The sequence below is a fragment of the Heterodontus francisci genome, chromosome 25 (assembly GCF_036365525.1).
Source record: "Heterodontus francisci isolate sHetFra1 chromosome 25, sHetFra1.hap1, whole genome shotgun sequence".
NCBI classification, from domain to species: Eukaryota; Metazoa; Chordata; class Chondrichthyes; order Heterodontiformes; family Heterodontidae; genus Heterodontus; species Heterodontus francisci.
Genome location: NC_090395.1, coordinates 45,040,018 through 45,055,471, shown reverse-complemented (window position 1 = coordinate 45,055,471; position 15,454 = coordinate 45,040,018). Strand labels below are relative to the sequence as shown.

General features: G+C 44.4%; 1 protein-coding gene across 1 annotated transcript in view; it reads left to right on the top strand.

Moving 5' to 3' along the window:
• Positions 1–4,330, top strand: part of LOC137383855 (metabotropic glutamate receptor 4-like) — a 1,236,760-nt gene extending 1,232,430 nt beyond the window's left edge. The window contains exon 10 of the mRNA XM_068057161.1: positions 3,908–4,330. Coding sequence (XP_067913262.1) covers positions 3,908–3,957 — 50 coding nt within the window. The 3' untranslated portion in view covers positions 3,958–4,330. The remainder of the gene's footprint in view (positions 1–3,907) is intronic.
• Positions 4,331–15,454: the final 11,124 nt, after the last annotated feature.

Here is a 15,454-nt window from a genome sequence, read left to right as displayed (position 1 = left end):
GGCCCTTCTTAATATCCCTCTTTGGTACCTCTGCGGCACCACGAACTGGTGAACTACTGCCCACTCCTTGCTCTCAGGTCCTTGAGGAAAACTCCATTTCCTCATCTGTACCTCATTCTTTAAATGGTAGCAATCAGGGACTCCCTCTGCTTCACTTTCAGACTGGGCAGCTTGTACTAACTCTCACCATACTGGGTCGGCTCGCTGAGCTTCACTTCGGGAAAATCCATTTAATTCATTGCCTGGGTCTCCTACCTTTGCAAAGAAAGTCTCGGACAGGCAGACCTCATGGTCCCCTGCCTGCAGTGCCAATGCAGTCTATTCTGGGGGAGCTGGTTTGATCATGGCCTGATCCACTACACATTCAGAAAAACTGCAGGGGACATTCTCCTGCCACTGCCCTGCCTCTCTGACCTCCTGCGGTCTTTCTCTCACTACTGGGGGGGCTACCAACTTCACCCCCACCAGATCATTATCTAGGAGCTGGTCAACCCCGTCCACAGGCAAACGAGGGACAATCACTGATCCCAAAGCTAGGTCGCACTCCAGGTGCACCCGGTGTACAGGTACAGGCTTACACTGTTCTCCAATACCATTCACCACCATTTCGGTGTTCACTGCACTCTCTGGGGGAAAGTTCAGACCTTTTCCCAGTAAAAGGGATCTAGTGACCCCTGTGTCACTGATAATTACTGTGGGCTTGCTTGCCCCACTCAAGGGGTATGGGGTTACTTTCCTTTCAGACACAAAACCCCAATAACCTTCAGGAATCCTTCTACTAACTATTCCTCGGTTTCACTCTTACTGCAGTTAAAGCCACAGCTTGTTCTGCCATTCTTTCCAACAGGTTCCCTCCTTCACCGAGCAGCTGTGCCCTGATTAACCCTACTGGTTTACCCTTTAGTTTCCAGCAGTCAGCTTTTAAATGCCCTGCTTTATTACAATGGAAGCACACATGTCTCCGGGTCTCATTACTGCTCATAGCACCTTCCCTTTTGGCTAGAGGAGGGCCCCCTGTGTCTCCTACTTTCCTTTCTCTCCCAGGACTGCTTGGGCTCCAATCACCTTCCCACCTTTTGTCCCTTTCAGATTTGTGGGGGTGACGAGGAAATGTTTTCCCTAGGAAACCAACTTATAAATTAAAGCAAACTCATCGGCCAGGACAGCCACTTGCAGGGCTCTCTGGACCCGCTGCTCTTCTACATGGGTCCTTATGGAGAGTGGAAGAGAGTGTTTAAATTCCTCTAACAACATTACTGCTTTGAGATTCTCATAGCTGAGCTGTACTTTAAGAGCCCTCAGGCACTGGTCAAAAGCCAGCAGCTTACTTCTTTCAAATGGTAGATAAGTTTGATTAGCTTGCTTCTTGAGGGTTCTAAACTTTTGGCGATAGGCTTCGGGTACTAATTCATATGCCCCGAGGATAGCATTTTTGGTCAGTTCATAATTTTATGAACTCTTATCTGGTAAAAGGGAATAAACCTCATGGGCTTTTCCAGTTAGCTTGCTTTGTAGTAAAAGAGGCCATTTTAGCCGCTTTGCCAGTTTCTCAAAGGACACAAAAAATTCTTCAACATCTTCTTCATTGAATTTTGGAATTAATTGAGCTAGTTTTAACAATTTTGTACCCAGCCCTGAATTATGCTCCTCCAACTTGGCCATGCTTTCACTGGAGTTACTCTGTCACCCCCTCCCCCCCTCCCCCCCACCCCGCCACCCCCCGCATTTAACTCAAGCCGCTTCAACTGTCTCTCTTCGCATTCCTTCCGGAATATTCTTTTTCTCTCCCTCTCCTGTCTTTCTCTCTCTCTCTCCTCAAATTCAAGTTTCCTTTGTTCCAATTGTATCTTTTCTAACAATATCCTGTCAGAATCTGCTTCTGGAGATTCAAGGGGAAAATGGTTGGCCACCAACCTTAGGAGTTCAGACTTCCTAACATTGCCACATACAGTGATCCCACACTGTTCACCCATTTTCCTCAACTCCTCCATAGAACAGTGCTTTTAACTTAGAGAGTCATAGAGTCATACAGCACTGAAACAGGCCCTGCAGCCCACCAAGTCTGTGCCGACCAACAACCATTTATACCAATCCTACATTAATCCCATATTCCCTCCCACATCCCCACCTTCTCTTAATTCTCCTACCACCTACCTACACTGAGGTAAATTGGCCATGGTAAATTGCCCCATCAACCTGCAAGTCTTTGGCTGTGGGGGGAAACCGGAGCACCTGGCGGAAACCCACACGGTCACAGGGAGAACTTGCAAACTCTGCACAGGCAGTCCCCAGAACTGAACCCGGGTTGCTGGAGCTGTCAGGCTGCGGTGCTAACCACTGTTATCCCAAGTTACTTCACCCTGGCTTGAAGAGCTGCTAGTTTCAGTTGCAGACATGTTAGTATTCAAGCACACAAGAAAACCTGTATTAAAAACTTGCTCTTTTTTGATTGGGAACAATTTGGCTTCCCACTTCCAATTTCTCTCATTTGTCTGTGGGTCAATTCCAGACGCTAGCACCTAAATTTCCGTTACGACCAGGTGAGAAAGGTGTCATGGGGTCCCTCTCAGCCTTCACCTGGTTTTACTGTAACAGGGTTTTATTTTTAAGCACACAGTGTTTTTAGCTCCCCCTTGGTGAATCCTTGTTCACCACTTTCCAATTATAAGGCAAAGAAACCAGCACAACCAGGCTTTCTTAGGTTTAAAGAAGAAAGGTTGAAATTTATTTAAACTTAAACTCTAATTTGGTGAACACCTATGGATACACGATGCACCCACACTAGCATGCACACATGATACACACATGCAGATAGAGACAGAAAGAGAACAGAAGAAATAAAGTGGAAAAGTTTGAGGCAATACCTGAAGAGTTGTTGTTCTGGTTCTTCGAACTCACTGTAGAGTCCTTGATTGTAGGTAAATCTTGCTTTTAGTTGGGGTTAAGTATTTAGTTAAGTATTCTTCTTAAACCTTGTTCACTGTAGGAGACTTTTCTCTCTTGGGGTTCATGTGTCTTCAGTGGATTCAGAGGCTTTTGAGAAAGAGATGGGAGCAGACTGGAGAGAGATCTTCTCAGTCCGGGAGCAAACAGACTTTCTTCTCAAACTGTTTGTACAAATTCAAAAAAACTCAAGTTTCCCAGCTAGTTAGTCATATGACTAGCTGGTCTGACCATGTCCGTTTGTGTTTTCGGCCATCTTAACAGTCAACCTGGAATGCGAGCTCCTCCACCTTCAACGTCTGGTGATCAAAAGTCCATTGTGGGTTGAATGTCAGGGAATGGCTGCTTTGTCCTTCCAAATACTGTCTGTTAATATGCAAATATATTTTCCAGCCACAGTTGATCTGTTCAACAAGTCTTTCCCTCACTCCAGTAACAGTTTAAAACCAATGTTCATGACAAAATTAATGTGCCTTATTCTTGGTAGGTGGGGGCCTAGTATGACAATATAAATTGTAGCACTTTGTTGCATACTTCACATATGTTATCCAAATATTAATGGGTGCTTCATGGCATCTTGGAGCATTTTATTCAAGTGTGAATGTTTTATCTGAAAAGATTAATACTTAGTCAAAATTAAAATAATTAATCATAAAATAACAATAACGGCCTTAGTTTAACCCCAGCATAAATTCTGTCACAAAACTAAATACCAAGCATTTCAAAATATTCATTAAGCATATTATCTCACAGGAAACATTAAAGAATTTAATTTAAATCAAATTACATGGCGAGAAAATACAGTATCTTGTTACTTTTCTTCAGGTTCAAGCAACCTATTTCCTTTGTGTGCATGAGATGATTTTAGAACCTTTTATAAGTAACACAGATCAGACTATCATTGCCATTTCCATTTTAATTATTCAGGCATTAATGTGTTATTGGTGTTTATTTATCCCTACAGCATTAGCTACCAAGCAAACATACGTCAGCTACAGTAATCATGCAATCTGAGTGAACGTGACATTCCTAAAGGGTCTTTTGAGATTTGGAAGTGAAGAATAATTTGAAAGACAGACATTTCATTAGTCTGGACGCCCACCTACAGATGCCAACAAGAGCCATTGCAAAGCTCCTAGAAGACCAAAAGAAAAAGGATGGTATCCAAGCTTAACATTCAGTAGGAGACCCAAAACATCAAGATGACAAACTGCACGGAAGGAGGATGACAATTCCTGAATCTCTGATTCTTTAATGATTTGTCAACAAAATTAACTCCCTTTAAATCTTGTGAAGTTGTCTGTGATTGTGTCAGAGTTGTTTTTATTTCTTTTGATTTTGAACTTATTCTATGTGTTGCAAAATAAAATATGTCTAAGTGCTCACCAAATAGATGGCAAGTTAATGTATGTGACAAACTGACTGAAAAAAGTGTTTGCTTTATGTCCTGACCAATCAAAAGTACAGTGCCTGGTTGTTTATGAATACTTAATGGAAAGTGTAGAGCATGTTCATTTTTATACAAAAAAATTTCTAATAAAATACTGTTTTGCAACTGTGTGGAGTTTTCTTTCACTGAAGAAAATTCTGTAAGTATGATAGTGGGTGTATTTTGCTCGATGGGGTGGTTTCCTCTTTCATTTTTTTATTCCCCTTAGATATAACTATTGTTACAATTAAGCAGAGACTCGGCAAGATTGAAGGCTGGTGAGACAGTACAAAAGAAGCATTTCTATATTCATTCAAACTTATCAGACATTAACTGTTAGCCACACTTCACAGATGTACTCCAAACCTAATTATACCTGTATAAGTGTTGTTTCAGTCAAAATTTCTCTTTTCTCCTTTTATATATTTAAATACAAATTAGTGTTTAATCTTGCCTTAACATAAATTTAGGTCACATGCTTTTGTCTTAAATCATAGAAGGCAATTGGCTCCAACAATATGGTTGCGTCAACCCCATTGATTTGAGGCTTTATGAATCTGATATAAAGATTGCTGGTTAGATTAGTTATTAGGTGCATCTTTCATGGTTTTAGAAACAAACAATATTTCATTTTGTTTGTTTTAATGTATATTACTTATCAATGGATTACTTCAAAACATAATCCACAATATATTGTAATCAAATGAACTAAAGCAAATGTTGATGGCAATTGCAATAATTTGAAAAAATATACATTTGGATGAAAGATCGTAAGCTGTTATCAAAAACATGTGAGCCCATCTTGTTCCCTGTGGATCCTTCCATTTTAATATACAACATCATGTTGATAGATCATTAAACTTAATTTGTGGGATGTAGTGCATTAAAATAAAATGCATTCAATGGTGAACAACTTTGTTTAACCGATTAAAGGTTCATTAAAAACAACCATTTTCTTAGCAATTAAAATTATTTCTATAAAATGTTTTAATCTTTATTCTGTCTTCCATGACTGAAACTAAAAATTACAGGCTAAACACTGGCTAAATACTTACAGAAGTACAGGCTAAACACTGAGCACAACAACAATTCATATTTATATAGCAATCCTACCAACGTTTTAAAGCACTTTACAAGGGGTACTAATGGCAGTGGAGTTGGAGTAGACACCAAGCTGGAGGTAAGGGATTCATGTGGACAGACTGAAGGCAAAATTAAACAGAATGTTGATGAAATAGGATCTGGTTGCATCTGTCTTCCAGATGGACAGTGGATGCAAAGAGTTCCAATTTAGGGAGCTGACCTGCTCTGCCTGAAAAGCATTGGAACCACCTCTGATGCCATATTGGTTCAGGCAGTGTAGAGGCATCCCTGCCACCACTCAAAACAGGTGTTAGATCTTTGAACATGCAAATAAGGGCCTAAACCAGAAATTGTTTTACCTTGGCCACAACAGTCATTGAGTTTGCTGCATTTGGATTAACTAGTCTGCATGCGGTCTAATCAGTAGTTCTTAGAAGATGCCTCTAAAAAGGTAAGCTTTTAAAAAATAATTACCTGAATGCAGAGCCGGGAAGAGCTATGGGCTGCTGCCAACTACTGTCTGTCCCCCCTCCTGATTGCCTCCACTCTTTCTTGCCTAGACTCACTTGCCCTCTGCTGGGTTCCCAGTGGGCTGATTTTGATTCCCTCCCCCACCCCTCATTTCCGAGTTAGCTCTGGGTCTTTGACTGGCACCTGTAGCTCATTGTTACCATCTTAAATAAGCTGGTGGACCAGTGGATTGTTGAACTGTGCTGTTCTCATCAGGCTTCCTTTTAATGCAAACCAATTGCTAGGCCATATTTTTTCAAGTGCAGGAAGAATGTTAGCAACTAAAAGTGATTTTAGAAGGGAATTTCAAAGAACAGAGTGTAAATAGAAAGAAAGAAATTGATTTTTCTTGCACATTTAATGTCCTCAGGACATTCTAAAATACTTTTGAATTGTGGTTTGTATTGTTCAATTAGCATACTTAGCAGTCACCTTTCACAAGCTCACAAACAGCAGTGGGATAAATGACCAGGTTATTTGTTAGAGGGATGTGTTGGCCAGGGCACTTCCCCTGCTCTTCTTCAAATAATGCAATGTGATCTTTTATGTCCACTTGAACAGACAGATACCAAACTTCCAATTAGGTTTTTATACTCGACACACTATAGGGCCTGGTACCAAATATTGATGTTTGTACCTTTAGTAAGGATTATCATGTGCTTGTGCCAAGGTAATTAATGTCCCCAGGTGTTATAGTTACTAATGTTTCTACATTGGGATCAACTATCAGATTGCTTGAGGTGACTGCCCAGAGATGTCAAATTGGATGTGATGCTGGTTCCAACTCATTGATCGTGTTGAGGAAACTATGGTGTTAAGAGTTACTTTTTAATTTTAAAAAAAGCTTAGGGAAATTAAGAGACTTATTAAATATTCATTTAGTTTTTTGAAATTACTTGACACCAATTAGGTTCAGTTAATTTAGGTTGTTGAGCTCATAGTTATTATAATTTTTCATTACCTCAGCAATTCTACAAAATGATTACAATTCATGCATATCATAAATCTTTACAATGATCTTTGAACATTAAATTTTTTAACCTGGAAATTTTAATGCCTTGAAATTATCCGAACTTTTCCCACATCTTTTAAGACATGACAGCAGCAACCTCAAATACCTTTATTAACCTTCCACTGGCTGGTTTGAATCATATCATTAATCTCAGCATGCTACTAATAGTTAAGATAAGAAAGTTATCTCTGAATGTTGCTTTTGCCTCTTAATTGCTGATATGTATTTTTTGCGACTTTGCTAAGATTGCATGCAATATTGCACATTTGTGAATGTTATTGTAGCCTGAAAATGAGCCAAAAATATAAATGTTGACTGGAAAGTAGCTTCATCAATCCCTTATATGGCTGCATCAATCAAGGGCTGAAAGGAAATTCCAAAGAGAACTTATTCCAAGGCTTAATAAGCTACACACCATGGGCGGAATTTTACCGGCCCCTCGACGTCGCAAAGGGCCCACCGCATATTACCAGAGGCAAGGGGACCTCGGTGAGGCCCCCCCGCCGCTTGGCAGCAGGCCCTTCATCTCCATATGCAGATAAATGTATGCAAAATAACTTATCTGCCGTCCCATGCGGATTTTTACAGCCTCCATTCGGCCTTCGTGCACCTTTGGAATTTCGCACTGAGTTCCGAGGTGAGAACCTGGTGGGGAGGAATAAAATTTTCAGCGCGGGAGAGGTGGAGGAGCAGGGAAAACAATTTTTATTGAATGTGGAGATGATGGGAAGAGGTGGAAAGGCAAAAGATCGAAGGTTGGGGGGGAAAGTTCGAGTATTTGAAAAATCAATTGATGGTCATTTCAGGCAATGAAATGACCATCGTGGCGGGGCAGAGGGGTGGTGTTGGGGAAGGGCCTCCATCTCTCCCCCGTTGCTGGGGACGCAGCGGCTGCCTCCACACGTCATTGGCAGTGGGCGCTCCGCACTCACTATTTAAATGAACCCCTGCCCAAAATATCACGGGGGCTCCTCGGTGGCTGCTTAATGCGGGCACCCCGCTGAGTTTAAAGGGCACCACTGTGTAGCGCGATGCCCCAAAAAAATTCAGCCCCATATATTGAAAGTCTCTCACAGTGAGATATATGTAAAATTTGCAATAAACCTATATAGCATCATTCTAAATGCTGGAATCTTTTATAATAAGGAAGAAAGTACATGTATTAATATAGGATCTTTCATGGTCTCTGAATGCCCTAACATGCTTCATTAGTCAATGAAGCATAGTTACAGTTGCAATGTAGGGAATCACAGCTGACAATTTTGTATAGGGCAAGGTCCCACAAACAGCATTGAGACAAATGAGCAAATACTCTGTTTTAGTGATGTTGGTTGAGGGATCGCAAGGGGAGAGCCAACTACGAAACAGCCCTGACAACCAATTTTATCTGCAGCACCTGTGGAAGAGTCTGTCACTCTAGTATTGGCCTTTATAGCCACTCCAGGCGCTGCTCCACAAACCACTGACCACCTCCAGTCGCTTACCCATTGTCTCCCGAGACAAGGAGGCCAAAGAAGAAGAAGAAGGTTGAGGGATAAACATTATCAAGACAACTCTACTGCTTGCCTTCAAATGGTGCCATGGGATCTTTTATATCCACATTGCCTCCGTTTAATATCTCATCCAAAAGACATCATCGTACAGCCTAACGACTCAGAGGCAAGAGTGCTATCACTGAGTCAAAGCTAACACCTGATTCTACTCGACCAATTCTAGTATTTACTCCAGAAGCAATTTCTGGTTTTCCTCAGCTCCTGGTTCTCAGGAAGTGAAAATAATGCAGATGATTTTCCTTTGATACTTTTGCACTAACATGGCTTATACTAAGGCCAGGATTTTGTCCGGGCAACGGGGGTCTCAACCTCCGGCAAAAGGACCATTGAGAACCCTGTGTCGCCCCTGGTGGGGCGGGGGGAGGAATATAATTTTCAGGGTGGGAGGGGTGGAGGAGTGGGGAAATCAATTTTTATTGGATGTGGGGATGGAGGGAAGTGGTTGAAAGGCAAAAGATTGAAAGTTGGGGGGGAAGGTTGGGTATTTGAAAAGGCAATGAAATGACCACGGGGGGCGGGGGGGGGGTGCATTGGGGAAGGGCCTCCATCACTTATTTTTATATTTAATAAAAATCAATTATATTTTCCCTTTAAAAATTATAATTATTTGTAAGGGCTTAAAGCCCTTTAAAAGTGGCGCCGGACGCCGTTGCCGGAGACGCAGCGGCCACCCCCACACATCATCAGGGACGGGCGCTCCGCCCCCACTATTTACACGAGCCCCCGCATGAAATATCGCGGGGGCTCCTCGGCGGCTGCTGAATGCGGGCACCCCGCTAAGTTTAAAGGGTGCTGTCTGCTGCTAGTGGAGCACCTACCCACCCCTTGTAGGAGTGCATTAGCTGACTTAAAGGGACAGTCTGAAATTGTAACATAACTTAGTTTCTCACTTTTGTTTGGATTTTACTGCAATCTCTGAGAGCTCTGCTGTTGGCACTTTGGACAGAAGTCTAAAGGTGGTGGAAGAGGATGGGGGTAGATAGATTCTGCAGTATGAGTATACCATTTGGAAATCCTCTATTCCTGGCATGTTTGGAGAAAGAGAAGTAGGATGTGAAGGAGGCAATTTTGGATGCTTGAGATGTAAGGGGGGGAGGATATCCACTTGGCTATACTCAGAATGATGACATATTGGCACTGCAGATTTTTTCTGGAGGTGACCGAATAATACTGCTGTGAAAGCTTTGATTCAGGAGCTATGCAACAGGAGTTCCCGTTAGCTGATGACAGGGGCTAGGGGATGCAGATTTCAAGTTTTAGGCAAGAGATATACAGGGATGTGAGTAAGAACATTTTTTACATATTGAATGGTAATGACCTGGAACTTGCTGCCTATGAGGGTGGTGGAGGCAGAGACGAGCAATGATTTCAAAAGGAAATTGGATACGCGCTTGAGGGAAATAAACTTACTGTGTTACAGGAATAGAACGGGTCTGACTAGATTGCTTTATAGAGAGTCAGCATGTACTGGATGGGTTGAATGGCCTCCTCCTCTGGTGGAATGACTCTACGGACTGAATTTTGTTGGCACGGCGGGAATCCCGACACTGGACTGGAAAGCTAGGGGCAACCTGCCTTGACCGTTTGGGGTACCACCAGGCTGCATTTTTCGGCACTCAGGTAATTAACTGCCTGGTCCCAGGGCTCCTGTCCCTTCAGATGGGAGCCCGCCTCCAAGAGCTGCCGGTCTTTCGAAGGGCCGGCAGCTCCTCAGTCTGAGTAGTGACACCGGGAACAGAGAACACTACTGGAATTGTACACAGCCCAGAGAAGAAGCATGGGTGTCACTCTCGGGCCAAGATAAATGCAGTTGGGGTCACTGGGGCCAGTCAGGCAGGCCCCAGTGAGGGATGGGGATATGGTAGTTGGTGAGGGCCAGGGGCATGGTGTTGCCGCTGGGAGGTCCCTCCATGGGCCACAGAGTGTCCAATCAGGAGGGCCTCCATCTCATTGAGACCACAGGGAGGCTGCCAGGGTTAACCTGACAGTCGCTACACGTGGCAGAGGGTCCACCTGCAGCTGGTAAATTCCAGTGGCAGGAAGAGTCTATTAAGTGGAGATTTAAGGCCATCAATTGCCCTCTGGGCAGGAGGACCATCTGCCATCTTCCCCGTTGCTGGCAAAATGCCATGGTGGCGGGATGGAGACGTGCATGCCCTGTGCACCGCCCCCCTCTCCTCACCCGCATCCCAGCCCACTCCTGTCAGCCGCATTAAATTCCATGCTATGACACTATGTAGAGATGATGCGAGGGTCTCGGCTACCTGCTGAAGAGCTGGTGAGAGTCCCACATCACCCCAGAGGGGTTCTTCCTTACAAAAAAGGAGACTCCAGAAGAAGTAACTGAACACTTATAGAGCTGCAAGAGGCAACATTTTGTTTAGGCTATGGCTAAAATGAAGGAAGAGAAGCCCACTGCTAGGCCCTTCCTCACAATCAACTGATCTCAGGTACCAAGCGACTGATTTCAGGCACTAATGCTCTAACACAACAAAAACAAGAAATGCTGGAATCACTCAGCAGGTCTGGCAGCATCTGTGGAAAGAGAAGCAGAGTTAACGTTTCGGGTCAGTGACCCTTCTTCGGAACTGACAAATATTAGAAAAGTCACAGATTATAAACAAGTGAGGTGGGGGTGGGGCAAGAGATAACAAAGGAGAAGGTGCAGATTGGACCAGGCCACATAGCTGACCAAAAGGTCACGGAGAAAAGGCAAACAATATGTTAATGGTGTGTTGAAAGACAAAGCATTAGTACAGATTAGGTGTGAATACACTGAATATTGAACAGCAGCAAGTGCAAACCTGAAGAAAAACAACCTGAAAAAAACAGTGGGTAAGCAAACTGAACAAACTAAGATGAAATGAAATAAATGCAAAAAAAGATTGTAAAAAATGTAAAAAGGAATGTAAAAAAAAGGAAGAAAAAATAACTAAAAATTAAAGTAAAATGGGGGGCTGTCATGCTCTGAAATTATTGAACTCAATGTTCAGTCCGGCAGGCTGTAGTGTGCCTAATCGGTAGATGAGATGCTGTTCCTCGAGCTTGCGTTGATGTTCACTGGAACACTGCAGCAATCCCAGGACAGAGATGTGAGCATGAGAGCAGGGGGGAGTGTTGAAATGGCAAGCAACCGGAAGCTCAGGGTTCTGCTTGCGGACTGAGCGGAGATGTTCCGCAAAGCGGTCACCCAGTCTGCGCTTGGTCTCCCCAATGTAGAGGAGACCACACTGTGAGCAGCGAATACAGTATACTACATTGAAAGAAGTACAAGTAAATCGCTGCTTCACCTGAAATGCTCCTAGACATGACTGCAGTAGTAGACATTCTCCTTTGAATACAGCATAACTGGGAGAAGGAACAGAGGTTACACAGAGCAGGGCAAGCTGCTAGAAGAGGGAGGAGGAAGAGGAGGGGAGAAGGGCTCTCAGCAGGAGGCCATATCCACCCACCATGTTCAAGGAGCAATTCTACTTCCTGAACCTCAGTGAGGAACAAACTGACACATGTCTTTACTTCAGTAAGGCCAAACTCACTGAAATCTGCTGCAGCCACAACTGTTAGGACCGCATTGCCAGCTGCTATGAAGGTGACCGTGGTCATTAACTTTTATGCGTTGACTCCTTCCAGGCTGGAGCAGAGGGTATTTGCAACATATAGTAGTTTGCCCTCTACTTGTCCATAAATATTTGTTGTGTAAGTGATGTCACTGAAGCTCTCTATTCGAAGAGAGCTGAATACATTTTATTCGCTCTTACCAGAGAGCTGTAGGCAGAATGAGCGTATGGCTTTGCGATGATTACAGGCTTTCCAATGATGCGGGGTACCAATGACTTCATGCATGTCAGTTTGCGGGTGCTACATGTCAACACTGAGATGCACTGCAACTGAAAGGGATTCTACTCCCTCAACATACAGCTAGTTTTTGACTATATGCATGCAGATCAATGCCCGGTATCCTGGCAGCAGTCATGATGTCTTCATTCTGCGACAGTCCGCTGCGCCACCTGAACTTGAGCCACCACGACAAACCTAAGGGTGGTAACTGGGTAACAAGGGCTATCCGCTGACAACATGGCTCATAACTCTGGTGCACAACCCACGCCCATGTGTACAGCATGAATACAATGAAAGCTCTGCTGTTACAGGAAATGTGATAGACTGGACCATTGGGATGCTGCAACACATCTTCTGTTGCCTGGATCACTCTGGAGGAGCCTTGAGGTACTCGGCAGAGTGGGTGTCAAGATTCATAGTGGTCTGTTACAACCTTGCCACCAGCTTGCCAGTGAGCAGCTGAGGAGCAGGAAGAGGAAGAAAAGGAAGAGGAAGGGAGGAAGCAACCTAGACAGCCCCTTTCTGGCTGGCCTGTCTGTGAACAACCCCTGGCTGTGATACCAGTAAACATAACCCCAATTCCTCATACACTACCAGTCCCTCATGTTCCCTTCCCTCTGTTACTGATGATCGCAGCATTTTCTTGACACAGTGCAAAAATAAAAGCTAAAACAAAATAAGCATTCCAAACTAAAATTATAAATCAAAGCATGCCATGTTGAATACAAATGTAAACTAATCACCCTTGTGTACTCACTTAATGCCTGTCTTCTGTGTGTCTGTGCCCATCTTTGTGCTCCTACACAGTGCTACCCCAGTGGCTGCACTATGGCTGGTGAAAGGCTGCTGAATTTCAGTGGAAGAGACTGCAGATGGTCTTGGAGGGTGACCTTGAGCAGCTCTGAGCCGAGAAAGCCAGGTTGCGGACTGCTCCATCTTGGCCTGAGCAGCAGCAGCCTGGGCCGGCTGACTGACAGGCAACAGCAATAGCGCGGCCAGAATGGCAGTGGTGGGAGGGTGAATGCTGTCTTCCTGAGAGAGGCTTTGTGCTCCCCTGGTGTAGTGCCTCAGCAATCTTAGTAATCTGTTGAAGGTCAGATTGCTGAACTACTGTAACAACCTGCAAGCCCCTTTACACATTGCAGGGCACAGCCATGCTGGTGGCAAAATGACATTGAATGACAGCAGTCTGAGCTTCCAGTGTAATGCACAGACGTTAGGTGGCTTCTGCTTGTGCTGCAATTGAAGCTAAGACATCAACCATCAGATGCTGCCTCAGGGTTGGGTCCACAAAAGTACTAATGGAGTTGACCACCAATTCCATGCTGGAAAGAATGGGGTCCAAGTTCTGCACAAACGTCAGCACCAAGTTGGTGCTGGACTCCTCCATGGTCCTTAACATTGACTGCAGGCTTTCTGGAAGGCCTGCCAATGCATTGTGCATACAGATCAGCTCCTTCTTTAGCCCGTCCCATTGAAGTGCTCAACTGAATTCTCTGCAGTAGAACTCTTGTGCGATCTCACCCTCCTGGAAACTGCTATCTAAGCAACGCTTGCCCTGGCTGGAGGCCTCTCATGCCCATCGTCTCACCACATGCATATCCTGCCTTTAAACTATCCTCTAAAATGGGGTCAGTGTCAGTATCTGAGCTGGTGGCTATGAGTTTGAGAATGAGTGACTGTATTTTGTCTTCATCACTGTCTTCCTGCAATTCCACCTCTTTGTCTTCCACCATTGGGGCGGCACAGTGGCGAAGTGGTTAGCACCGCAGCCTCACAGCTCCAGCAACCCGGATTCAATTCTGGGTACTGCCTGTGTGGAGTTTGCAAGTTCTCCCTGTGTCTGCGTGGGTTTTCTCCGGGTGCTCCGGTTTCCTCCCACAGCCAAAGGACTTGCAGGTTGGTAGGTAAATTGGCCATTATAAATTGTCCCTAGTATAGGTAGGTGGTAGGGAAATATGGGGATGTGGTAGGAATTTTTGATTAGTGTAGGATTAGTATAAATGGGTGGTTGATGGTCGGCACAGACTCGGTGGGCCGAAGGGCCTGTTTCAGTGCTGTACCTCTAAACTAAACTAAACTAAACCATTGCCTGGCCAGGTGGCAGTTCTTGGGTGTCTGAAGGATAAAAGGCACAAGGATAGGGTTGCAGTGAGCTGGGGTTAGGGGTTGGGGGGGGTGGTGGGGGGCAGTGGAGAAGTAAGAGATGCATTCTTATTCCATCTGCAACTTCTAAATCAGAGAATGTGGGCTGAGAGGGCAGTGGGAAGTGAGAAAGTGGATTAGGTATGGCGATACCATCATTTTCTATCAGTTCAGCCACTAGCCAGAGCCTCAGTCATGGCTGCTCCAATGATGGCAAGCACCATCTCCTCCATGGGGGTCAGAACATGAACCTGTTCTCCACTATTTAGCACCATCTGCCTCTGGTTGTGTGCCATTTTATTATATAAGAGAGAGGAAAATGTGTCTGTAAGTGCAATCTGTTTGGGTGATGTGGCTTTCATGCTAGAATAGCTGGTAGTATGTGCAAGTTGTGAGATGTGGGTATGAGTCTTGCAGAAGTGCTAAGTGTGTGAGGGTGAGGTAAAGCATATGAATGTCAGGTTTGAGTCATGATTGATAGAGATTGTTGGTAGGTGAGTGAATGGAATGTGGTGTATTGAGCAGTGGCTGAGGCTCATGGTACAGGGATATGCACTTGAAGATGCATTTACTGACCTTAACCACTCATGTGAGGTCATTGAGTTGGAGAACTGCATCCAGATCCTTGGGGCTTGACTCCTGGCACTGACCGCCATGGCTATCTGGTCTCAATGCCTTCTGAGAGCTTGTCTGAAGAGCCTTTGGGCCCCTTTGAATAGAGCGCATCTCTCCTCCTCCGCACGTCCTCAACCAAGGCGTCCAGTGCAATGTCGGAAAATCTTGGAACCTGCTCTCTCTCATGTTGTGCTATTCTTGTGTCTTTCCCAGTCAGAATTAGTTGTAGAATGGCTTCTAGCACTTACTGTAGACAGAATGCACCTTCCCTTTAAGAATTGCAAGCTGGCTTTAATTAGCGCAGGCTAGTTTTAATTGGTGTTGGCT